The 24,741-nt window shown below is 53.5% G+C and overlaps 10 protein-coding genes across 10 annotated transcripts; 4 read left to right on the top strand and 6 right to left on the bottom strand.

Annotated features, from left to right (window-relative positions):
• Positions 1 to 752: 752 nt before the first annotated feature.
• Positions 753 to 2,901, top strand: E0L32_008720 (uncharacterized protein; the record flags this gene model as incomplete). The annotated part of the gene is made up of 3 exons (XM_031143606.1): positions 753 to 1,490; positions 2,011 to 2,308; positions 2,378 to 2,901. 3 exons carry the CDS (start codon positions 753 to 755, stop codon positions 2,899 to 2,901), a joined length of 1,560 nt encoding a protein of 519 aa, XP_030992026.1.
• A 140-nt stretch (positions 2,902 to 3,041) lies between these two features.
• Positions 3,042 to 4,609, bottom strand: E0L32_008719 (uncharacterized protein; the record flags this gene model as incomplete). Its single annotated transcript, XM_031143605.1, has 2 exons — positions 3,042 to 3,686; positions 3,761 to 4,609. The coding sequence occupies 2 exons, from the start codon at positions 4,607 to 4,609 to the stop codon at positions 3,042 to 3,044; spliced, it is 1,494 nt and encodes a 497-aa protein (XP_030992025.1).
• A 645-nt stretch (positions 4,610 to 5,254) lies between these two features.
• On the top strand, positions 5,255 to 6,189 carry E0L32_008718 (uncharacterized protein; the record flags this gene model as incomplete). The annotated part of the gene is made up of 3 exons (XM_031143604.1): positions 5,255 to 5,629; positions 5,693 to 5,940; positions 6,012 to 6,189. 3 exons carry the CDS (start codon positions 5,255 to 5,257, stop codon positions 6,187 to 6,189), a joined length of 801 nt encoding a protein of 266 aa, XP_030992024.1.
• A 259-nt stretch (positions 6,190 to 6,448) lies between these two features.
• Positions 6,449 to 7,618, bottom strand: E0L32_008717 (uncharacterized protein; the record flags this gene model as incomplete). The annotated part of the gene is made up of 1 exon (XM_031143602.1): positions 6,449 to 7,618. The coding sequence occupies one exon, from the start codon at positions 7,616 to 7,618 to the stop codon at positions 6,449 to 6,451; it is 1,170 nt and encodes a 389-aa protein (XP_030992023.1).
• A 649-nt stretch (positions 7,619 to 8,267) lies between these two features.
• Positions 8,268 to 8,920, top strand: E0L32_008716 (uncharacterized protein; the record flags this gene model as incomplete). The annotated part of the gene is made up of 4 exons (XM_031143601.1): positions 8,268 to 8,431; positions 8,507 to 8,681; positions 8,738 to 8,785; positions 8,843 to 8,920. 4 exons carry the CDS (start codon positions 8,268 to 8,270, stop codon positions 8,918 to 8,920), a joined length of 465 nt encoding a protein of 154 aa, XP_030992022.1.
• A 152-nt stretch (positions 8,921 to 9,072) lies between these two features.
• On the bottom strand, positions 9,073 to 11,443 carry E0L32_008715 (uncharacterized protein; the record flags this gene model as incomplete). The annotated part of the gene is made up of 3 exons (XM_031143600.1): positions 9,073 to 10,578; positions 10,634 to 11,150; positions 11,421 to 11,443. The coding sequence occupies 3 exons, from the start codon at positions 11,441 to 11,443 to the stop codon at positions 9,073 to 9,075; spliced, it is 2,046 nt and encodes a 681-aa protein (XP_030992021.1).
• Positions 11,444 to 14,067: 2,624 nt separating this feature from the next.
• Positions 14,068 to 16,050, top strand: E0L32_008714 (uncharacterized protein; the record flags this gene model as incomplete). The annotated part of the gene is made up of 6 exons (XM_031143599.1): positions 14,068 to 14,278; positions 14,341 to 14,482; positions 14,542 to 14,894; positions 14,961 to 15,277; positions 15,327 to 15,423; positions 15,485 to 16,050. 6 exons carry the CDS (start codon positions 14,068 to 14,070, stop codon positions 16,048 to 16,050), a joined length of 1,686 nt encoding a protein of 561 aa, XP_030992020.1.
• A 90-nt stretch (positions 16,051 to 16,140) lies between these two features.
• Positions 16,141 to 18,619, bottom strand: E0L32_008713 (uncharacterized protein; the record flags this gene model as incomplete). Its single annotated transcript, XM_031143598.1, has 4 exons — positions 16,141 to 17,078; positions 17,623 to 17,971; positions 18,027 to 18,203; positions 18,254 to 18,619. 4 exons carry the CDS (start codon positions 18,617 to 18,619, stop codon positions 16,141 to 16,143), a joined length of 1,830 nt encoding a protein of 609 aa, XP_030992019.1.
• Positions 18,620 to 19,309: 690 nt separating this feature from the next.
• E0L32_008712 (uncharacterized protein) lies at positions 19,310 to 20,072 on the bottom strand (the record flags this gene model as incomplete). The annotated part of the gene is made up of 2 exons (XM_031143597.1): positions 19,310 to 19,597; positions 19,683 to 20,072. The coding sequence occupies 2 exons, from the start codon at positions 20,070 to 20,072 to the stop codon at positions 19,310 to 19,312; spliced, it is 678 nt and encodes a 225-aa protein (XP_030992018.1).
• A 2,001-nt stretch (positions 20,073 to 22,073) lies between these two features.
• E0L32_008711 (uncharacterized protein) lies at positions 22,074 to 24,685 on the bottom strand (the record flags this gene model as incomplete). The annotated part of the gene is made up of 8 exons (XM_031143596.1): positions 22,074 to 22,710; positions 22,772 to 23,031; positions 23,102 to 23,170; positions 23,224 to 23,262; positions 23,330 to 23,900; positions 23,958 to 24,168; positions 24,221 to 24,356; positions 24,674 to 24,685. 8 exons carry the CDS (start codon positions 24,683 to 24,685, stop codon positions 22,074 to 22,076), a joined length of 1,935 nt encoding a protein of 644 aa, XP_030992017.1.
• Between the last annotated feature and the right edge of the window lie 56 nt (positions 24,686 to 24,741).

Here is a 24,741-nt window from a genome sequence, read left to right as displayed (position 1 = left end):
AATGCTGAACCCGACGTCATCCTCGTCATTCTCACTTTGGTGCATCATTTGGTGATGTCTGAAGGATGTCATGCTTGCCGAATGAGAGCTTGCGGCACAACACCCACAACCTTTCCCCCGCACTCCCAGAACATTGTAGACGAAGGGCACGGTGCTAAGGCTGTTCTGTTTACTGTGTGTGCCCCGGCATCTTTGCCAATCGAATCCTCTGGATCTTCCCGCGATCGCCGGAGAGTTTGTGCTAGTGCTGGCAGTCACACGACCAACAGCGGGTGCGAAGGACCAACCAACGAGGGGAGCAGTTCTGCGCTTTTCAGGTCCCCAAGCTCAGACCGCCAGCTACTCTCAGGATCTAGGTGAATGCTGTACCTTCCCTTTGATTGCTTAGAAATGTCGACTCGACCTACTGTTGGATTCCAGAATGTTGACCCGCTGGTGTGGTTGAGGCTCAGGCGGGGTGCGGGGCTTTGAGCTGATAACAGCCTCAAATATTCTCGCCTGGGTTGGAGGATTCTTCACCGCAATCGAAGCCGCTTGTATAAATTTAGTCTGATCCAAGGCGAAACAGATATTAAAACTGCATTGGACTGAGCAAACCCTCTGTGAGGAGAACAGTCGTTTGAGCCTGCAATGCCTCCCGTCAAATCAGAGTAAGAGACACGCCTATTCCTTCCTTCCTTCCAGCATCACATCAACTCAGGGACTCACACGGTGGCCACAGTTTCCCGCCCGTTCGGGCCTGCATATTCGACATGGACGGCCTGCTCCTCAATACCGAGGACATCTACACCCTCTGCGCCAACATCGTGCTCGCGAGACACGGGCGGCCAAACCTGCCTTGGAGCGTCAAGGCCAAGCTGATGGGCGTGCCTGGCGGGTCCACGGGCGACTCCTTCCACGAGTGGGCTAACCTCCCGATACCCCGCGAGCAGTATAAGCTCGAGCAATTCGAAGAACACAAGAAGCATTTCCCGGAGTGCATGCCCCTCCCAGGCGCGGAGGCGCTGCTCGAGCACCTCAACGCAGCGCGCAACGTCGACGATCGCAAGGTCGAGGTGGCGTTGGCCACGAGCAGTGCGCGGCAAAACTTTGATCTCAAGATCAGACAGCCAGAGTCAGTAAAGTTGATGAGCCACTTCCCCGAGGGCAGACGCATCCTGGGAGATGATCCGCGGGTAAAGAAGGGGCGCGGCAAGCCGGCGCCGGACATCTACTTGCTTGCCCTGGAGACGATCAACGCGTCGCTGGAGGAGGGTGAGCCCAGGATATCGCCCAGTGAATGCCTGGTGTTCGAGGATAGCGTCCCCGGCGTCGAGGCAGGACGGAGAGCCGGCATGAGAGTGGTCTGGGTGCCGCACGAGGGTCTGGCAAACGAGCTCAAGGGGAAGGAGACGGAAGTCCTGGCTGGGAGAGTGGGACTGGTCAAGATTGGCGACGAGCATCAGTTGGGTCAACTCGACGACGGCTGGGCTGAGCAGCGGCCGAGTTTGGTAGACTTTCCGTATGATAGATATGGCATTGTAGCATAGAGTCTTTAGACCAGTCTTCGACAAGTTTGTTCGGGATCTCAATAGACTTGGGCGAAGTAATACTTAGGCTTTCCGAGCTCCAGAAGACAAGACGCTCACTTTTGAAATGGCACGTCATATATCACGTTTTGCGATGAATATTCGATTTGAAAAACAAATTTACGGCTGAAAACTGAAGTACCTTGAAACTGAATGCCAGCTTTATGAGCCGTGGGGTTGGACCTTGAACCAATCCTACCGTATCAAAACTGAGCACTTACGTATCACAACCACCAGAACAGGTATGCTGATCCATCGAGAAATTTTGATTCGGCAAGCAATACACCACTCCTCGGTTTTCATATGTAGAACACAGCCTAGTCTGTTGCCCATGCCGTGGTGGTCCTTCTGGAGATGATGTCAGCTTAAGTCCGGTATCGCCGCCAAGACACAACTTTACAAGAACGTGAACCACGCAGTATTCTACTTCATCTATTTACAGTCTGAGATAGTCCGTGCTAACATTTCCGAAATCAGAACGAGCAACTCCAAGGTGGTTCTTTGCACTGGCGCCAACCAAGGGTTAGGCTACTCTATTCTGAAGATAGCAGGCCTACGCCACTCTGACTACACTTACATCCTGTGCAGCCGCAATCTGGCTAAAGGCAAGGACGCAGCAGACCAGCTTAAGGAAGATGGTGTTTCCGCAAAAGTTGATGTCTTGGAGCTGGATGCCACCAAGGACGAGCATATCGAGCAAGCGGTGGCATATGTAGACAAGACTTACGGGAAACTCGATGGTAAATATTTTGGCCTGCTCCTCATTCTACCCACGCGCTCGGTAACTAATGCTTAATATCGCCTTCCAGTCCTCGTCAACAATGCCGGCATACTCGGGCCTTTCCCGAAAAAGGACGAGTCCCTTCAGACTGTGCGGTCCCGATACGATCTGCTCCTCAGTGTGAATCTTGCCTCGGTAGCTGTGGTAACCTACGCTTTCACACCGCTGTTGCACAAGTCGGCCGATCCCAAAGTCATCAGCATATCCTCCGGCCTCGGCAGCATCCAACTCTCGCTGACGACCAAGATGGGACGGTTTCCTCCATATGGGGCCACAAAGATCGGACTGAACGGCCTCATGGTTCATCTACAGGTCGCCGAGAACGACCGTGTCGAGGCCGGAGGGCAAGAGGCGGAGCCCGCCTGCATTCGGCACTACGTGTGTGCGCCGGGTGCGCTCAGAACGGCCTTTTCTGGGTTCAAGGATGGGTTGAGAGACCCGGACCGAGGTGCCGAGGTTGTTGTAAGGCTTCTGGAGGATGATAAGGGCAAATATGAAGGAGGTTCATATTGGGAATTTGAGGAGGATGAAATGAGGCGCAGGCCTTGGTGACATTCCCGGTTCCCGTGACTTTATATAGCAAAGGTCACCGTGACAAAGATTTGGAAGGAAATGAGTTCAATGCTTCGCGAGAGACTAAGCTACTTCATGGAAGGTCAACTGACCATGAGCTGTTTAAGTTCCCAAACATCTTAGACTTTCTCTTCATGATTAATAGTCTCAGTCCATGCCTTGTCGTTGCCTGCATGGCTTTTGTCTGTGTTCTCGGCATGCACGATCTCATCCTCCCCGCCGAATTGACGACCCTTGTTCTCGGGCCCGAGGAGTGTAGTAAACGTAACGAGAGCCAAACAGGCGCCCAAGAATGCACAAATAACGATGGCATAATCGTAGCGCTTGACCCCACTAGGCGAGGGAGGCAGCGCATAGTGTTGCTCAGCTACTCTTGACTGAATTGTAGCAGCGGGTGAAGAAGCGAGATTTCCCAGCTGGTAGGCTGTGCCCACGACGAATGTTCGAATCACGCCCGGCGAGAGCTCCATCAGATACGCGGGAATTACCGCAAAGGATCCCTGCACAAAAAACTGGGTGAAGAAGGCACATGCTGCAACGCGCATGGTGGTAACGTGGGTGTAGGGATAGATCAATGCCGCGGCGCAAAGGCAGGAGGAGATTATGGTGATTCGTCGGCCCATGATCTCTGAGATATAGCCAACAATCAGAGCTCCAGAGATAGCCCCGAGGTTGGCAACGACTTGCGTGATAGTCATCTGGTTCGAAGTGAAGCCGAACTGGTTGATGAGCATGGTCGGGTAGAAGTCCTGCGCACCATGGGCCTGGATAGAGAGAAAGAACAACACGTTAGGAGCTGCACTGGTATATTATCCTCAGGAAGAACCTGGTTACTTACCACGAAATTGATGCCCGCCATCAATACGACCATGTAGATCAGCGTCAACCAATGCTTCCTGATCGTCCGGAGGCCCTCATGGATAAACCCGACAGGGGAGGGATTCGATTCGTGCAGGGCTCGGCGTTGAATGAAGGCGTTCGTCTCTGGGAGGAAGTAACGCCAGATGATGGCCAGAACCGGTGGTCCCGCGGAGAACCAAAAGAGTGATCGCCATCCTTGCGGAGTGGTGTCGACAAGAGCCCTTGCAAAAGCCGTCGCCAGGAGATAGCCCATGGGGTATCCGGCCTGGAAGAAGCCTGACATGACACCACGAGACTTGTCCGGAAGGTCTTCCAGGGCAGTTGCCACGGCGTTCCCATAGAGACCACCCATGGCCACACCGAATATTGCACGGCAAGCAATAAACTCGCCATAGGTCTTGCAAAAACCGGTGCCGAGCTCGATAACAATGAAGAGGAAGTTGTTGAAGATGAAGGGCCACTTGCGGCCAAACCTGTCGGACCAGATGCCAAATATGGCGGAACCAAGGGAGCGGAACATGAGCACCAGTGTGATGCCCCATGTGATATCCGAATTTTGCTTATTGAATTCTTTCGCCAACGGAGTGATCGTTAAGCTGACCGTAAAAAAGTCCAAGGCGTCGATAACCCAAGCAAGCCAGGCGCACTGCCAACTCTCTGAGTTAGCAAAAGTTTCTCTCTCGTCAAGGGGAAAGAAGAGGTCTACCATAAAGAAGTTCCATTGCTGCCCACTCATCATCCGCATGGCGGTCCAAGGACTGACCACTTTGTCCATGGGAGGCTTCAGGGTGGGGATCCTGGACTTGAGATACTGTAAAACAGCCATCTTGGGTTCCAAACTGTAGTTCAGAATATGGGAGCAGTTGTAGTAGGCCGCCTGTTCGCCGTGGCTCTTCAGCCTGGTGTTTCGCGCAGTATTCGCTAACTATGGCCTGAGTTGTTGAGGGAGCAAATCCCACGCAGTCTTATATACACACCATCAACACGCAGCCTTGGCGGTTGCCGTGTCACAAGACAGTTTACACCCTGCCTGTCAAAATAACTTTGCGGAGTCCCCGCAATCCGGGGTGACGAGGAATCACGTCCAGGGCAGTCTCGTTTGCAAGGGTGTGGACCCGTCTAGGTCAAATGTTTGCAGAGCAGAATGATCGCGAGCGGAGTATCGTTGCCGGACGACTTAGTCCGAATTGGAGGTATGTTGTTCATTCGTGGGAATTGCCCCATGTTTAACGCAAACTAACCAAAGCAGCTACTCCAAGAAACCCCCGCACCGGCTACATACCCCGTCCGGCTAGCTAGCTCAGAAGGACCCGGTTTCGGCCCTGATCGACGGTCGAATACTTCACCGAATGCTTAAGCAAGAGGGAGAGTCAAGCAGCAACACCAACAGCGTCACTGTTAGACTCTCTTAAGCTCTTCTGTCACAGTTGTCGTCCAGAACTCGAGTTCAAGAACCCGCATCATCACGAACATGGAGACTCTGGCTGCAGCGGAAAGCCTGCAAGTCCCAGCTCCACAGCTGTTTTCTCTCAAGGGAAAGCATGCCTTCATCACAGGTGGCTCTCGAGGCATCGGTGCAGCCATGGCCCATGCCCTAGTCGATGCTGGGGCATCTATCTGCCTCGCCAACCGCAGCGCATCAGATACGGCGACCGCGGATGCCCTTCGGGCCAAGGGTGCCAGGGTCGAAATCCTCGAATGCGATCTAGCCAATATGGAAGACGCCAAAAGCATCTTCCAGAAGGCTGTTGATGTGATGGACGGCAAGATCGACATAGTCGTGAACTGCGGTGGTATTTTAAAGCGCAAGGAAGCTGTTTCCGTAACGGAAGAAGACTGGGACAGTGTGAGTCTTTGCTCGAGCTCGTCGGTTCCTATCAATAAAAACATAAAGACTGACACGGATCAGGTCATCGATGTCAACCTTAAAGCCCTATTCCTCATCTGCCAAGCAGCAGGTCGATACATGATCCCGCGAATGAGCGGCAAGATCGTCAACGTGGCTTCGCTCAATAGCTTTATCGGCGGAGAGACTGTAGCCTCCTATTCATCTTCTAAAGGAGCTGTTGCACAGCTCACCAAGGCTCTCAGCAACGAATGGTCAAAGTACAACATTCAGGTGAACGCGATTGCGCCAGGAAACATTGCCACAGACATGTAGGCTACCCTTCTCAGATTTCGCAATTCGATCTGCAGTGACCAGGCTTACATGGGACATGCCCTTATAGTAATACCGATCTTCGAGCCGACCCGCAGCAGTACGCAGCTCGTGTTGCTAGAGTTCCAGCTGGACGATGGGGCTATCCCGCGGATTTTGCCGGTCCCATCTTGTTTCTCTGCAGTGATGCAAGTCAGTATGTGACAGGTTCGGTTCTGGTTGTTGATGGCGGATTTCTGGGAAGGTAGTAAGCGAAGAAGTAGATGAGGTTAAATAGAATTTATTAGAGTACATTGTGCATTGGCGGTTCTCGATCTGTCCCCGTGCCTACGACTTGCGTTCATAAAGACAGCTAGATCACACGAATTGCTTGCAGGGAGTCATGCAGGTCACGGAAGACTCATTACAACTCTGCTAGCAGTGATCACGAAAATTGCAGATCGCGTGCTATGCAGATATGAATTGCATGGTATGCTAGATATGCTCAACACTTCTGATCATCGCCCTTCAGTCACTCAGTTTTGGTACATCAACCCACGCCCGCTTCTCCCAACTTTCAATGGCCAGTTCTGTAAGCTGCACCCCCTTCGCGCCTTCTAGCAAGCTATGGTTCCACGGCTCATCAGCAATAACGTGCCGCAGGAACAGCTCCCATTGAACCTTGAACGCGTTATCAAACGTCTGATAGTCCGGTACACGGGACCAGCCTTCGGAAAACTTGATGGGCGAATCAATGTCCGGATTCCAGGTGGGCCGCGGCGTCTGGCTTTCATGCTGTGCGACACAATCTCGCAGCCCGGCCACAGCACTCCCTTTCGTCCCATCTACCTGGATTGTCAGAAGATCATCGCGGCGGACTCTAACAGCCCACGACGAGTTGAAGTGGACGACGACGCCGTTAGTCAGCTCAAACGTGGCATATGCGGCGTCGTCGGCCGTGCACTTGTACGTCTTGCGCTGCTCGTCCTTGCGCTCCTTGATGTGCGTGGCGCCTTTGCAGGTCAGGGACTCGATGTCGCCAAACAGATTCTGGATCACATACTGCCAATGGCAGAGCATGTCGCTGATGATGCCGCCGTCGTCCTCCTTGCGGTAGTTCCAGCTCGGGCGCTGCGGGAGGACGGGGCCCATCCCGTCGAAGACCCAGTAGCCGAACTCGCCCCGGACAGACAGGATCTCGCCAAAGAAGCCGCTGTTGATCAACGTGCGCAGCTTCACGAGACCCGGAAGCCAGAGCTTGTCCTGGACGACGCCATTCTTCACACCAGCGGCCTTGGCGGTCTTGTACAGGTCGAGGGCTGCCTCGGAGGACACGGCCGTCGGCTTCTCGCAATAGATGTGCTTGCCCTTGGCGATGGCCTTTTTGACAGCGTCGGCGCGGCGGCCGGTGGTTTGGGCGTCAAAGTATATGATGTTGTTCTCGTCGTCTAGGCATGCGTCGAGGTCGGTCGAGAACTTCGCGATGCTGTGGCTGTTGCAGAGCTCCTGCAGCTTGAGCGCGTTGCGTCCGACGAGGACTGGGTCGGGCATGATGACAGACCCATCGGAGAGCTTGATGCCACCCTCTTTGCGGATGGCGCAGATGGAGCGAATCAGATGCTGGTTTGTACCCATGCGGCCCGTGACGCCGTTCATGATGATGCCAACATTGTGGACAGTAGGTTGCACGGCGGCCATGGCGACTTGTCGAAGGAGGACACCGAGACTCGACTCGATTCTTGACACAAAAGTAGTAATGAAGGATCCTCGAACGAAAGTTTGATACAGAGGCTTGAAGACCTATTCAATGCCATACGAACTAGGGTTTTCAACTCCTTGAAAGATATAGACCGAGTCAGCAACTTCTGCGTCGCAGTCCTGACCGATTCCCGGACCAAAGAGGGCGGAGGCTCGTGAATTCAAGAAACACCACGGGAACCAGGACGATTAGCCGGTAACTAAGAATTTGGGGTTCAATGAGGGGGAATAAGTGACCCGGTTTTCTCTTGGTGGTGTCTACTAGTGATGCCGTTCGGTCTGACCTTCGGATGGACAATGGCGCGAGCGACTATCTCATCTTCTTGATTGGCTCCTTTCCCCACAGTCCGAAGCTATTAGCATCCCCGCAACGACTGGGACAGATCCTCCACATTGGGGTGTCATTGAACCGCGTGAATGCTTTCCCGGGTCCTGCGAAGATGGCATTCCCTCTTATTTATTCCGGCACGGAATGGCTGTCGTTGGTACTCTTGCGTGAGCCATCCACACAACACCGCCAAGTTCGCAATTTCTTCTGAACCCTGTGATTGCCATCCGCCGGAAGCTACTTTAAGCCAGCATCACCACCATGCGTGACGGAAAGAAGACGGTTCTGGTCATCAACGGACCCAATCTTAATCTCCTTGGCACTCGTGAGCCGCAGCTTTACGGACACGAGACGCTTGCTGATGTGGAAAATGCGCAGAAGGAACAAGCGAAGACGCTCAATGCCAACGTCGAGTTCTTCCAAAGGTACTGTCATGGCCTCCCAATCCGGGAGTAGAAGAACAACCTTTGACAATTCGCTGACTACATACGGCGAGGTAGTAACTGGGAGGGCGCTATCGTCGACAAGATTCAAGAAGCAAGGACAGATGGAACCGACGGCATCGTCCTGAATCCCGGCGGCTTCACCCACACCTCCGTCGCGATCCGAGATGCTCTCCTGGGCGTCGAAATCCCATTCATCGAGCTCCATGTGGCTAACATACACGCCAGAGAGGTAACTGATATAGTTTGAATTCGTGATGGAGCTTCAGAAATTAATCGAATCTATAGGAGTGGAGACATCATTCATACTTCTCAGACAAGGCAAAAGCCATTATTGTGAGCAACAATTGCCAGCTAGTCCGGCAATAGCATACTGATATGACTCTACAACAGGTCGGATGTGGTGCTGCAGGCTATGGATATGCAATCGAACATGTGGTGAAGAAGTTTCCAGAGAAGGTCAAGCCGTGAGCCTCAAAGGAGGATTAAGTGTAACTCAAAGGGATAGAAATAGACAATATACACCATTTCGATTCAGTGTATGGGTGACCGCTGCCGGTATCAACAGCCAACCCTTACAGTTTCATGATAGAACTACTGCCCTTATACATGTGGCCAATGAATCAGCCATATGAGAAGGAGCCGTCGTATCCAGTATCGAAAATTCCATCGTCGAGGCTGATGATCCTATCAACGTCTACAAAGCTCTGATCGAGAAATAGCTGAGAAATCGAGCTCATATCTTGCATCTCCGCGCCCTGATTGGGAGCTTGGAACGCCCGATTGGTATCAAAGTACATCTGTGCAGAGTGCGAAATGGGAGCTTCAGGTACTGTCGTCTTCGAGGGCGACGTCTCGGCTGGGCTTGTGCGCATTTCGGGCCTTTGGAAGCTCTGGCCGGCCGTGGCTGGCGAAGGTTCCGAGCGGGCTTGGGATGGGCTGTCGTGAGAGATCTCTACGGTGTAGTCCGAAGGATCGATCTGGAAATGGGTCACCTGAGACGCCTTCTTTTGCAGGGCTCGCAGTCGTTCGGCATATTTGGCGGCCAATGTGTACTCCTTGGTCTCGTCAAACCCGGCCCACGACCGTGAAATCTCGTCCAGGCTTTCGAGCAAGGAGTTGAACTCAGGTGGAGGGTCTTCAGCTGCAGCCCTGTAGTACTTGCAGTGGATTAAGAGCAGTCGCGCAGAGATAAAGCAGCAGAAGGCAAACTGGTTGGCGACCGGAAGCGAGGATGTCCTGAGGTAGTTTGCAGTAATGGAAGCCACCTCAATCGCCGCAGCATAACAGGTCTCGGCGCTGGATGTGCTCGGTAGTCGCCCTCTAAAAGACCATTCCTTCGGAGGAAAGGCGATTGGTTGATGCAAGAGGATGATTGATGTGTTATGCGTAATATGTGCTAGGGTCAGGTTTGGGTCCATGGATGTGTGGACGGCCTGCCTTGCCATGTCGGGCTTCCACTTCTGTGGCAAGAACATTTTCCAGTGTATCAGTCGAAGGTCGAGCTCTTTGAACCGAACGAGCCAGCTCTCTATCTCGCGCTGATCCCGTATGTCAAACTTCTGCTGTAGAAAGTACGTTGTCACTTGGCTGAGAGACTCCGTAGCTTCGACGGAATACGCAAAGGCGCCAACGGTGGACATATTGATGGCCATGCCTGCACCGGCTGGGGATAGTGTGATGTTCTCGCCCGAAGTGGTAGCACTTTCTCCTGGGCTAATGCTCTGTGCCATCCCTCCGTAGGTTGAAGGGAGCAACGAGATTGGATTCCCGATGCGGCCCTCAGATTTGTCCCAGATGTTATAATAAGGCGTTTTGATGAACTCGTCTTGCCACCATAGAGAGATGTCGCAAGGCAGGCGCCTACGGATGTCGTTATTCGTGAGGCTAGTATTCCAGCCCATGGTGATGGAACAAAATCTGTCCAGGTTGAAGATGTTCCAGAACACCCTCCGTCTCTCCTCATCTTCGACCCAAGGTCTCTCTACCTGTTGCGAGCGAGAGAAGAGGGACTTGGACAGAGGCGCTCGGTCTGCGTCTTCTCGTTCCACCGTGAGCTGTAGATACTCGACAGTTCGAGTCAGAGAACCGATAATTGACCATGCACGCATAGCTTCTCCGTTACCAATCTACCGTTATGTTATTAGCCCTTCGCATTCGTAGGTGTCGGAAGGGCACACCTACATCATTAAATGCAATGATCGTCAAAGCCTGCAAGTTCTCTATGCTCAATGAGCTCATGGCAGTCGATATGACCCAACTCCGTGTAGCTTCGAGTTGCTGCTGAGTCCAATACTGACCCACTGCGTTGTCTCGGGGGACATGACGCATTGCGGCAACCATCATAGCACGCAGGACGACCAGGAGCTTCTCGTTTTCTTGCACATCTGCTCTTCTTTTATCGAATCTCGCTCGATGAATCATCGGAATCCAGGGGCTAAAGTTGTTGAAATACGCCTCGATGAGTGCTTCCAACACATGTGGGGGCGGAAGTGGAAGGACCGTGCTGGTTGCTTCGGCCGTTGTCGGCGACGGCTCTTCGTACTGGACGCGGGTGCGCTTTCGGGTTCGAGATCCGTCCTCGCCATGATCTTCTTGCTCATATGAAGAGGTATTCTGTAGGTCTTTGACCTGCTGTAGCTCTTGCAGGAGCATAGACAAGACACTGCCTTTTGCGTCGGTGCTGCTCGAGGGTCGGCCGCTTTGCAAGGCAGAGTACTGGACGCATTCTTCTAGCCGGTCTAATCACACTTTGTATTAGCAGGACTGTATCCGGACCTGACCGAGGTACAAAATAACCCACCAAGTCTTCGATGTATGGCATCTATCGCGCCGGGCTTCATACCCGGCTTGCCCTTTTCGCCCCGATAGACGCATTGGTTGTCTGTATGCAAGTCCAAGCAGACCGGTCAGCAAAGGACCGTAGCCGAGATCAAATATAGAGAATAAGCATTCCGAAGTCAATTCTTACCCGTCTTCCGGCATTGCTGGCATCGTGGCAGCTCGCGCGAACACCGTAGTTTACGCCGCCGGCAGCAGTTGCAGGACAAGATCGACTCCGCCATGCCGTCGGCCTCGTTGGCGGCGTGCTTATCACCACCCCGGTCGTGAGAGACAGATGCATGCGTGTCCATCGCTGCGCATGCTGCTCGATTGCCTTCCTGACGGGAAAAAAACGTGCGGTTATTGTTGTGTGCGGGGAAGCGTGCGGCGCATGGTGCGAAGCCTTCAAGGTATCCGACCGATGAGGTCTCGGGCCCCACCTCCTCTAAGCGTTTCTAGCTGCGGATGTCGTTTGTCGTCATAATAGAGGCACTCGAGGCCTGTTTGATAGCTATCATCAGCCTCATGGGCATCTTTGCTAGTGCCGGGAGACAAGGAGGACAAGGCGGAGAGCCTCACGCATGCACAAGGAGTATTCACCTAGAAGGCTGCAGTTGGCACAGCAGGGCCTCTCTCGACTGCACTTGGTCTTTGGCCTCCGGCAGCTTTGGCACGAAACATTTGGCTTGGCAACTCTTGGCTGTGGCCTCACAGTACTCATCTACAGCAATCTAAAACCAGCATCTGACTCTCTAAATGAGATAAAGAATACCCAGCGCCCATAACTCAAGATGCGAGAAGCGACCAGGGCAGCAGCAAAGTATCCGGCGATCAACAAGGGCTGTCCACCTACTCGGGTAATACGGAGGCGGCACGGGCAGGGGCTCCGGGGCTGCTGGAATTATTAGACTATTGGCTTCCAAGCCACTTTTCAAGCTACTTATTCCCACGAACAACTTGTGTGTCGCCAATGTTGGGGATATTGTTCCCAGACGCCCAGCGACCCTCACCAACTAAGCTTCCCCCACACCTCCACTTCTCCCCAGGTCAGCGATCACCCCTCGCGCCATTATTCCTCCGTCAGTTAGTCCGAAGCCACTTCACCCGAGCATATGGAAGAAAGATTATGTGCAGTTAAACGGCGGCCTACAATCGCGTAGAAGAGTTGAGAATAGTGTAGTGTAGCATAGGGACTCTTTGAATTCATGTTTCAAAGTCGAAATGTTCTTCACATGCCCGGGGGTTGCAAATAATGTCTTGCTGCCACTTTGGTCATGGCGAATATGTTGGAACACAGCAGGGCAAAAGTTTTATCATCTTTGAGGAAGCTCTGAGTTTGGATAATAAGGAGTTGAGTTCTCCAAGAGAATGTGAGTCAATTGTTCTAATGACAGTCTCCATTTGCTGTGAACTGACAGACAGAGACCTTCGGTGCCGTCTCAATCCTAGATCACTCATACGACGAGCTCAATATTCATTTGATGGATGTCCGCGATCAGCCGTCACAGTATATGAAGGGATGACGCTGCTGTCGACTAAGTAGCCCCAGCCCAAACACCCCAGGATATGGGGGAAAAAAGAAAGAAAGAAAGAAAGGAAGTTAGACCAGAGCTCTAGCCGAGACTCTGGAACGCCAGAAAACGTCACCTTGCCCAACTGACTGCCAACAGCAGGGAGAAATTCGATGTCTTCTGAGGAGCCTAAGGGTTGGATGTGCCTATCTGATTACTTCCGTCAGCCCCAGCTTGGACATTTCCCCTCTTGAAAGTGGTTGGCCACCTGGCTGATCGAGTCTCAATGACCTCTGGTGGTCGTACGGGAACATATCTTGTGCTTTGCCGTCGACCAGGTAAGAACTTTGCTCCAGTGATTACAAAGAAGGTGCTTGAAGGAATGCCAATGTGACCCCCCTTTTGTCCTTTATGCATCTACGAAACTTTCACGAGTGACATTTTAGCCCAAGTTCTCATCCTTCATCAGACCAACTCGGTGATAATCATACCATGTACTCTATTGACTCCTCCGAGTGACGCATGTGTCTCCAAGTCTCGGTGGTCGGCCAATCGTCACCTGGAACGAAGCTGCCAATGCCAGAATAAACACATCTTGACCTTCCTTGGAGTCTCGCCCCAGGACATGGGTGCCATGATATGCGTCGGTTCTCGGTGTCAGCGGTGGGGCCACTAGATGCCAACTACGATTAGTTCAAGGGGAGTTTATGTCTAAAAGCCAATGATCTTGTGCCCAAGGTGATGCAGTATCCCGCCATACGGGCTCAGGATTGCGATGAGTGGTTGTTTGGTACGGATTACAGAGCAAAAAAGCGAATGGTCTATGATCCACAACCACGGTTCTGCCATCGCCACGGAGAGGACTACACACCCCCCGATCGAGGACCGGGCTTGGTGGCTCCGGTCTTGAGATCATTAGTGTGTGGGGGCTACAATCTAGTGCTGGAAGGGACAAAAGAGAGTAGAGAATCACTACTTGAACAATACCCGAATGGCTTCACAAGGAACAATCGCAAGTGGCGTCTTTTGTCTTGCTGAAAGCGTGATGGAAAAGAGCAGCGCGCCAGGACTGAACTCCCCGAGAGTGCGGGGCCTCCGGGTGGTGACCCCACCTGTCACCATCAGGAACACTGGGGTCCGGATGTCGGTCGGGCGTTGCTGCCACAGATTCTGGGCTTGATAAAAGGCCATAGACTGCCAAATGAGCAGGGAGAGACAGCTGCGTGTTGAGGTTTGTTTATCTGTATCTGTCATATCTTGTCTAGGCGTACAAATATAACGATCATGGCCGCCAAACGCCCCAACTTTCTGATCATCGTCGCAGACGATCTCGGCTACAGTGACATTGCCCCGTATGGAGGCGAGATCAGGACACCAAACCTGGACAAGCTGGCCAAGGATGGCGTCAGGCTGACAAACTTCCACACGGCGCCGGCATGCTCACCAACACGTTCGATGCTCTTCTCCGGCACGGATAACCACATCGCAGGCTTGGGTGAGTGACCGTCGTTGAATGCCAGGCCGTTCAGCTTGGGCTGGTTCTGATTCGATGAACAGGGCAAATGGCAGAGTACATGAGGGGGAACCCTGAGATATTCAAGGGCAAGCCAGGTTATGAGGGTTATCTCAACATGAGAGTTGCTGCTCTATCCGAAATTCTGCAAGATGCAGGATATCTTACCATCATGTCTGGCAAATGGTAAGTGTGAACGTACATCGCATATGAGGATAACCAAGACTCTGACAACTGTCGTTCAGGCATCTGGGCTTGACCAAAGAGTTCGCGCCATGCAGTCGCGGCTTCACAAAGAACTTTGTGTTTCTCCCTGGCGCAGGGAATCACCACGCCTGGGAGCCCCAGCTCGACGACGAAGAGTTCCGCATCCCTTGCATGAAGACCGAGAAGTTCTGGATGGACGACGGCGAGTTCATCGATATGAAGAAGGACCTGCCGAAGGACTTTTACTCGACCAGGAGCTTCACCGACCGCATGCTCAAGTTCCTTGGTGACCGGAATGCCGAGGAGAAGGAGCAGCCTTTCTTCGCATACCTTCCTTTCACTGCTCCCCATTGGCCTCTCCAGGCACCGCGTGACATTGTCAAGAAGTACGGTGAGTGACTGACTCAGTGAACCTTCCTTGCCGCTGGCTACTGTGATATACTCATCATCTGCTCAGAGGGCATGTACGACGACGGTCCGGATGCTCTAACTCAAAAGCGTCTCAAGCGCATGGTCGAGCTCGGTCTCATTGCCGAGGGCACCGAGTGCCACCCGCCGGTTGGATTCCTCGGCAAGGAGTGGAAGGACATGAGTGATGAGGAGCGAAAGTCATCGGCACGCAAGATGGAGATTTTCTCTGCCATGGTTGAACTCATCGACGAGAACATTGGCCGCGTTGTCGACTACCTGACGGAAACTGGAGAGCTTGACAACACCTTTGTGCTCTTCATGTCTGATAACGGAGCAGAGGGCGCGGCGTTGGAAGCAGCGCCAGTAAGTTGCATGGCAGTATCATCAAGTTCGTTGCTAAGTTTTACCTCAGGTCATGGGAGGCGCCAAGACGATGGCGAACATCATCGACAAGCACTACGATAACTCGTTTGACAACATGGGAGAGCCAACCTCTTTCGTTTGGTACGGTAAGTGCCGCGAGTCGAGTTCCGCATCCTCCGGCGGTCATGACTAACACTGGCATCCCAGGACCCCGCTGGGCTTCGGCCGCGACGGCGCCTAGCCGAGCTTTCAAGACATGGACGACAGAAGGAGGCATCCGCTGCCCTTGTCTCGTCCGGTACCCCGGCTTCGGCAACAAAGAAAGCGCCATCTCGTCCTCCTTCGCCACTGTCATGGACGTCCTCCCCACCGTCCTCGAGCTGGCCAAGGTGCAGCACCCAGGCACCAGTTTCCGCGGCCGCACGGTCGCTCTGCCGCGCGGCAAGACGTGGGTGCCGCATCTGTCGTCCTCGGACCTGAAACAGACGTCGATACACGGGGAAGACACGCATATCCACGGCTGGGAGCTGTTCGGCATGCAGGCCATCCGCGAGGGCCCGTGGAAAGCCATGTGGATCCCCGCGCCCAAGGGGAAGGACGACTGGGAGCTGTTCAACGTAGAGAAAGACCCGGCAGAGAAGTATAACTTGGTGGACAAAGAGCCGGAGATCTTGAAGAGGCTCGTGGAGCATTGGGAGAGGTACTTTGCTGAGACGGGTATGATACATGTCCCTCAGATAGCTCTGACACGGGGCGTATTCCCCAAGAAGTAAAAGTTGCCGCGACAGAGCACTTAGAAAGGCTCTTGATTGCAGCAGATCTCAACGCGAATAGAGTACGTACATCATCGGTATCGAGCCAGGCTAGTCAATCTTGAAATCAGCTGCCACGCCATGCTTCCTCATGCCCCAAGCTGCAAGCCCTTCCTTCAGAGCCTTTGTGAATTCCAGGTCATACCTCTCTCCGCTCGAAGGCCACGCCAATTGTCCAGATCTCCACGTGAGCCAGTTCTCAGCTAGGACTCCTTCAGGAGCCCTGAATACTCCAATGGCAATATCGACGATAGCCTGCTGATCCGTCGGTATGCGCCCATCATAAGCAAACACGACAGTAGCCCCGCAGGTGCCGCAGAAGCCCCGCCTCACACCCTCGGAGGAGTTGTACACTTTGAGGGTGCCAAATCCAGACAGGTCCGGCTTCAAGGGCGGGTCGAGAAGTGCGGCAGGCAAGAAGGTCCAAGCGATCACATGCGTGCCGTCGACGAGCCGGCAGTCGTCACAGACGTCGAGACAAGCGATCCATTTGTTGGGATCCAGCGGAGATGCCCATTTGCGCAGGTACGGATCGTCCTGGACTGCCGGGATGGTCGGGCGCGGCACGGTGAAGGAAACACCGCCACAATGGCACTGGCCCCGGAGCCGCTCGTTCCCTTGGGTGTCGTACTCGGCTTCCGGTGGAGCTGCGGGCTTGGCGTCCCACGTCGGGTCTTCCGGGTCCGGGTTCCAGAGCTTGATCTCCCGGCCCGCGATGCTGGGGAGGAAGCTGTGCAGGCCGTCTCCGGGAGTGGCGTCTGTGAAGCAGTGCCTCTTGATCTGGAAGGTGGCTTCTGTGTGGTCGGCAAATATTGATGTAGCAATCACCCAATCGGTGCCATGCTCGCCTCCGAGGCCGCGGTCGCCGATGTGACACCCACAGGTGGAACAGAAGAACCGCTCGCTTTTGGAGCTCGCATGGCGGTAGGATGTCAGCTTATCAAGCGTCGAGGGCGCAATGAACTGCGGCGCGACACCAGTGGGCAGCTCTGTATGGAAAGTGCAGAGTGTGCCATGCGTTTTTCACGCACGTCGCAGTGGCAGAGATGGACTGGCAGAGGAAAGATTGAGGTGGGGAGAGTGACGGTGAAGTGGATTGCCTTGCAGAGACACTGCGCCTCCAGAGTTCTCATTTCTTGGCCAGCCATGTCATACACGGTCGAGAAAAACTTGACACTCGTTAGTATGACTGGAGCTCTTGAAGAGAGTCTCCTTTTTCGACACTTGACACGTCTGTCCCGGAGGAGGTCATTCAGACGCGAACAAGCAACGCGTTTTGGCTTTAAGCATCGAGAGTACCCCGCAGTGACCCGATGCGCCCTTGTCGTTGGCAGGGCGTCACCACAGCTGCATGCAATTACGTCCAGTAAGACAGATAGGCTCTTTGGCCAGCTACGCGATATTTCACGAGATCAAGTAATATGCGTGATGTGTCTTACTGCATTTCAGTCATGCAAGATACTTAGTAAGCTCGGAAAGATTACGATCTCAGCAGAAGCAACTCCCACCATCATTGGACTTCGGCACACAAACGGCTGATGGCCTCATCTAGTGAAGTTTCTCCTCTCTGCACGTTGGCTGTCCGCCCTGGTTCCCAGCTTTCGGCTAGAAGACCACCGGGAAGAGTGCTGATAGTCATCTCCGTGAAGCATTTCGCTACACGAGTAGGAAAGGCTTTGCCCCAGTAGGCTTCCAAGTCTTCCTTTTCTACAGGCTTCACGTCGACAGACTTGCCCAAAGCTTTCTCAAATGCCCTTTGCACATCCAGAGAACCGTAAGCGTCTGGGCCCTCCAGATCGAATATGTGAGGGTTGGAAGGAAGCCTGGAGCCTGCTGAGAGCAACTGAGCACACAGGGTGGCGCCGATGTCCTTGATAGAAACCTGAATTGGATCAATGTGAGCATATGTATTTCGAACTGGAAGGCGTCTTGCTCACCATGGGCAGAACATGATTCAATGGAGTCAGAGTACTGTAAAAGAACGGATTCTCGGACCTCAGGGTCTGCAGGGCCATCATCCAATTTTCCATAAAGTAGGCGCATCTGACAAAGACCACTTCGGGAGCCGCGTCCTTCAATGTGACCTCTGCGACATGGTTTGTGCCTATTTCTCCCTGTGATAAGATCAGTCGACTGGCTCTACACTTCCAAGTGAAGAACATACAACGCCGTGATCGAACTGGGCACCCTGACTAGACAACAGCACAAGTCTGTTCACCGTTTTTGCCGCCCGCCGGACCGCATCTCTTGTATTCTGAGACATCTTTCGAGCTCTCTCGATGATATCCACGTCTTCGAAAGTCGGTGGCGTGATGGCGAGCACGGCATCGCATCCCGTCAGGTCCAGGGTTGCTGCATCCATAAGATCGCCTCTGACCGCTTCAAATCTGGTATTGGAGGTGAACTCGGCCGGTGCCCTGGCAGGGTCGCGATAGAACGCAATCACATTGGGCGAGCTAGGATCCGCGAGCAACGAGCGAACAGCGGCCTGCGCTGTCTTGGTCGAGCCAGGGAGGACGGCGATCTTCATGATGATGACAGAGGTTGATGAAACTTCAAGGTGTTCCTGAGCAGTTCTTGGGCATGCTCTAGGCTACCACATTCAAAATGATACAAAAGAAGTTCGATAGTACAAGCTCTTTCTTGTATGCGCACCACGTACGTCTGGCCACTCTAATAGTGGTGTGATGGTGGCTGCCGTACATAATTATGACGATTGGTGCCAATTTTAGGCCAGACTAACACCACAGGGCTTAGTGTCGAAGAAAGCAAGTACTGTAGGTTACCAGACGCACGGGACGCGATGAGCTACCTACCGCAGAAAGCTCTCCCGCCACTTGCTCATTCGGGATGTTCGGAAGGGGTCGTATTCACACCTGAAGCTGTGTAATTGCGGGCGCATTGTGAATCTCGTTCACGATGGCAGCCTGCGTGGATCAATCATGGTCACCGGTCTCTCCGTCATCAACGGCTCAAAATTCATCCGTTTGATTACAAGATACGAATAAGCAATTCAACGAATTGTCGATTAGGAATTATCTAGTAAAACCGGTACAAAAAGAACAGTGGTATCTGTGCAGCGCGGTCGGCCGTCTTCTCCTCCCAGTGGTATCAATTGGTATCAGTAACTCTAAACCAGTCGCAAACTCCGTTCCTGCTTCCGTCTCACCGGGCCCTCGGTGTGTTGAAACCCAAACAAAGTCATGTTCAAATCACCAATTTACTGCTGGGGAGCAGGGGCGGAGGCTTCGGCGGGGGCAGGATAGCTCATGCCGCCCGAAGGCTGGTACTGCTCCTTGTGGCCACCGCCGGACGAGGCCAGCAGGGGCTCGCGGTAGGCAGACTCCTTCTCGTGCTGGACGAGGGCGCAGCAGCCGCAGCAGAAGGCCTTGAGGAGATCGGACACGCAGTCGCCCTCCAGGTTGTACTTCTCACGGATATCAGCGCTCTGCATAGCCAGAGGAATCCAGTAGAGGCCGACGCAAGAGGAGCCGCAGAAGAGGAGGCACTATAAGAATGAACATCTTTGATTAGTTTTACTGGTTCTCCCGTATAGGGCAAGACGAAAGGAGGTGGGCCTGGGGGGGACATACAGAGGTGTTGATGGGCTCATAGCCCTCGAGGTTGGCATCGCGGCGCAGACGGTGGTGAGTCTTGCCAAAGGTGATGCAGGGCAGGCACCAGGTAATGCAGCAAAGGTCGATAGGGCTAAAGCAGCCGAAGAATGACTCGTGCCACGCAGAGGCGCCGGCGGGGGAGCGCTGGTGGATTGCCTCGCTGGGCTTGGCCAGGACGTGGTTGAAGCGGTCCTTCCACTCGGTGACGTCGCGGTCGCTGATGGCACCGCCGGCGGCGCTGTTGCTGTGGCCGTTGGTGGCGGCGGGAGCAGCAGCGGGAGCAGCAGGGGGCACAGCCGGAGTCTCGGCAGCAACCGGGGCTGCGGCCGGGGCGATCTGATCCTGAGTGGGGGCGGGAGCAGACATGATGTAAGTCGGTATTAGTCAGGTTGATATAAAAAGTCGAGTAGGTAAGAGTAGGCGAGCGAGTGTATTGAAGTTGTGGTGTGGATGAAAAGGATCGCGGTTCCTGTCGATCAGGGTATTATTGGCACAGGAAAGGTACAGAGAGCGTGTGGTGTAAACAGAGGGGGAGTGTAAGTGCGTTCCTCTTGGAACAGAAAAGCGGCTGAGACGGGTATATATGGGAGACGATGCGAGACACGGAGACCTCGGGTCTTGGAGACGACTCGAGCACACACACGCACGCAGAGTTTGAAGGACGGGCTGTTAGCTGCGCTGCCTAGCACACATAGCTCATGATAACACCACCCTTTTTCCCAGGCGCACCATCGATCGTTGCGACAGCATCGTCAGTAGGTAAGAAGGTAACATGAACTCTCAGCCTTTCAATCAGCCCGTTGAAAGTACCCACTGTCCGACATGCCAAGCCAGCCCAAGTGCCGGCGGATTGTGAGCCTTAACCCAAAGCGTCAGTGACGTGGCTTGTCAAGCGCTTCGGGACATGGGTATGGAGATGAAAAGAGATGAAAGAGGCGTCCCAGGTGGGCAGGGTATTGGTCAGGCCACCGTCACTGCCTCCCCGCTCAGAGTCAGCCGCTGGAATGTAATCTCAAGAAGCTTACTTTGGAGCGTTGGCTCACGCCCTTTTCACATGATGTTGTTTATGAGCTGAGGTGCTAGCGTCGAGATAGTGGAACTCTTTTCGTTCGAGACCCATAAGGCAGAGGACTGCCGGGGATGTGATTGGTGATGGTAGGCGAGTCGCCAAGCAACGAGACTTTCACTGGTCTTTTTTAGGCCTCCAGCAGGCAAGACTCACAAGTCACAGGTTGGAATTCTTGTCTGGAAAGGGGGTGCCAGGAACGGCTTGGTCAGGCATGTTCCACGAGTCGGTCTCCAATAGCAACCCGGGCATGTCATGAGATACTGGTAGCCTTCGACTGGAAAGGAGCTAGCTACATTTCTGCCCGATGAGAAACAAGAACTGGTACTAGACATCCAAAGGATTTGGTAACATACCGAAAGGAAGAGGTGTGTTTGTGCAGTGATGCCTAACCAGTGTCTTGAGAGTGAAGACCTTGCCGTCTTCCTTCGTACAAGTACAAACGCACGCATGCAGGGATAGGCAGTGATCGGCAAGGGATCGTTTAATTAGAGTCCTTCAGTGCTCTGGTCAAGATTGTTCATTGCCAAGACCGCCAAAACGCACCCGATCCAGTATTGGAATTGCCCCGATTCTCCGGAACGTTGGCTGCTCTTGGTGATAGTTACTAAAAAAGAGCATTTTGAGTCAACGGAGCTCCACTGATGCACTGATTTGTGACACTGCCACCACTTATTTCGCGGCTACACCACTCTTGTGCACGCGAAAGTGGATGCAATCCGGAGACAGGTCCCCGTCCTGTCAAAAACCGTTGGGTCTGCACACGGATGTGTTCGTGCTAGTTTCAGCTTCAGCATCGGAACTCCACCCGCAGCTTTTGCATAGCTTGTGGGCTTGAAGGACTTTTCCTCGATGACATGCACCAACCGCGTGTCGCGCGTGCTCTCTGACCTTCGGCTTGGCAGTTATATCGGGATTTTCGGGAGGGGCGTCTCACCCGGCTGTGCAGTGTCTGGGCCCCCGTTTCGCGTGTCATCAATGCGTCTCTCACTAGGCCGCGGAGCAGTTCACGGAACTCCGTCAGAGACGCGTGAAGTGCAGACGAAAGTAAAATGAGCTGGGTATTGTTCTCTAGATTCGTGTTTACTTTTCATGAACATGTGGCCGAAACGCCATTATCCCCCAATGTTACAAAATTGGTCCTGTGTAGTTGATGTGTCCAATGCTCGCAGTTGAAAATGAAGAAAGATACTTCCAGTTTACATCGCTCCTATGCATCAAATACCCGTGATGTATCCACCGCCATTCGTATCTGGTCTGTAAGTTGTCCGGATTAGCATCTGCATATGGGTGCTGTCGGTCTATTGGGGGTCCTCACCTCGCATGCCACCCAAAGCCTCGAAAGCTGTGGCATAGTTTTCCAGGACGGCCGATATCGAAGTCAAGCCCTGCTGTAACTGCACAAGCATGCTGCTCACAAGCATGAGGTTGCCATTGCCCTGTGGAAACCGTGCCTGCGTCCTTTGGAAGATCATGAGGAGTGAGTAGGCGCTCTGCATGGCGCAACACGCAAACGACGGCATCGTCCGGGGCGCTATCACCGAGGATGTGGGTGACAGGAACGGAAGCTCTTGACCTGCCAGGTTGCCCGACGGGTTTGGATAGGGGAGGTTGTCGAAGCCCTGAGCGATGGCGAGCGCAGACCGCAGGCAGATCTTGGCCGAGATGTGGCTGCTAAATGGTTGGCTTGTAGGGGAGACCGGCCGACCTCCTGACACATCACTAGCTATGGATGTCGACTGGGCTGACAAGGCCGGCGAGTTGGCCGAGTCGGCTGAATTAGCCGGGCTGCTTCCACTGATGGGACTGTGACCGCAAGCCACCCAGACCCTGGAGTCTTGTCCGTTCAGGTCACCGGTTGATCGTAGGTCGCAGTGTTTCGCAGAGAAGACGGGGAGATCGTAGAAGGCACAGTACCTGTGTATCTTGATCCGAGCGCTGAGTGGAAGCGTCAGACTTGAAGACGTGCGTAGGCGCAGGAAAAGTCGGTTCAACGTACCTGTTCAGCTTGATCCGTGCCATTGCCTTCAGCGAGCGGGCAAGAATGTGTTCTTCCGTGTCGACCTGGGTGGTCAGCGACCCACCAAGCGTCCATTTCTCGGATTCCTCAACAAGAGGGCCGATATAAGTCTCCAGCTCTCTCATCTTTCGTGATATCGGGCCCATGTCGCCGTTTGCCTTGACAGTCTTGTTTCGTAGGATGACAAACTCTGTTGCTGCCAGAATAGCTTGTTGCGAGTGTATCAAGGCTGGCCATGCCTTGACAGATAACCATCCGTCAGTTTCGGCTGCTGAATGTTCCACCAGGGCATGTGAGTCTTTGACTTACTTCTGCATCAACATCCAAGGTCGGGTACGTGGTGGTAAAGGTAGGCGAGAAACAATCAAAGGATGGAGACTGGATAATAGATCAGTGCATGCCCTGGACCATCAGAGTCCCAGTCAACTTACTGTGTTGCTCACAATGCAAGCTTGGCACATGCATAGGAACTGAGGGTAAAACCAAGCTGTTAGCCCACAGTTGTGGTTTACCCAGGACCGGCTTTAAGGTACGAACCGTCATCCACCATACCCTCCGCCTTGCCTCCGCAAAATAGTCTTCTTCTGCGCCCCTAGAGTGCAGAGAGAAGTTCATCATGGCTGTGGCAAAGGCTTGCGTAGCTCTACTCTGCATCTTGCGCATATTGCCTCTTTGAGCGTACTCGTAGACACTGAGCATGTCCAGAGCAACAATGGATTCCAGCTCAATAGGTAACCGCGGGTGGAAAGGCTCTCTGTTAGGAACAAGGCCTGCTGGTTCATCCAATGCCTTGGATGGCTCGACCGAAGAGTTCGGGATTTCGTTCTCCATCTCGATGGCCTCGACGGTCGCCTGTGCTAGGTATTGTGCATACTTACGGCGGAACACTATTGACTCGGAACTCAGGTAGTTGGTATCTTCTGCACATGGGATTAGAGCAAGAATGGCGGATATGGCCAAAGTCAGCGGCGTTGATGGCTCAAGATCTGATGCAAAGTCGTTTGCATTTTGTTGCACCAACGGCTTGACCCTATCGGCATGTGAGGAGGTCTCCGGCGGAGGCAAAATGGGAAGGAAAGGATGTATCCATATGTAATATGCCTCCAAGCTGATGAACATCAGTAACAGGTGCGCAGTCAGCGTCCTTAGGTCGAGTAAAACTCACATATCTTGACTGGTACGGTAGGTTCTTGCCATCGGGCTAGGTGGAGGCACAAGAGGCATCCCGGTGCTGAAGTCCACGTCTGCAAAGTTCAAGCCGGAGACGTCTGTCATGAAGAGAGTATCGAATATGAAGTCGCTATCCCCAGGGACATCCTGGATCTGCCTCAGTCCGGCGCCAGGGTCGACATAGTTTTCAAGTTGAAGAGGCAAAGCTGGAAATCGATCAGCTTCTAATGAGCTTCGATGACGAATTGGAGTACTTACGTTCTTGTAAAGCAGGGTCAATATCCCCGACGGCGTGTTGCTCGGGATCTGGCTTTGGGCTGATTTGCTTCTTTCTGACCCGAGGCCCGCCACGCCTGCTTGGTCGGTAGATGCACTCATTGCCCTTGTTGAGGCACTATCAAAAAGCACAAAGCCAAACTTGTCAGCTTTGAGGGGAGTTCATGGCGATGGGGGGACCCAAGGACACAACATTGGATGCCACTTACGCTAGCACACGGCGTTCCCCCGTCACAGCGCGTCCGACTTGCTCTGCTGGATGAGGCGATCAGGATCAGCTACCGAATATCGAGAACCAGGCGGACTCTGCGCCCAGAGAAGAGGTTTATAGCCCAGCAATGCTTACCACGAGAGACATGCAACTTTTACCGGGGGAGTTGCGAATTTCCGTCGGGCCGGTGCCGGCTGGACTTTGATAGAGTCACCCGGACTTACTACGGCCGCCATAAGGTGATCGTGGGTCCCGGGGGACAGGTGAGGTTCCAAAGCGCGTCTCGGAAGCG

The sequence above is a fragment of the Thyridium curvatum genome (assembly GCF_004353045.1).
Source record: "Thyridium curvatum strain D216 chromosome Unknown NODE_59_length_275895_cov_82.984335, whole genome shotgun sequence".
Classification (NCBI taxonomy): domain Eukaryota; kingdom Fungi; phylum Ascomycota; class Sordariomycetes; order Thyridiales; family Thyridiaceae; genus Thyridium; species Thyridium curvatum.
The sequence above is the reverse complement of the archived record's forward strand: the minus strand, read 5'-3'. Positions and strand labels throughout refer to the sequence as shown.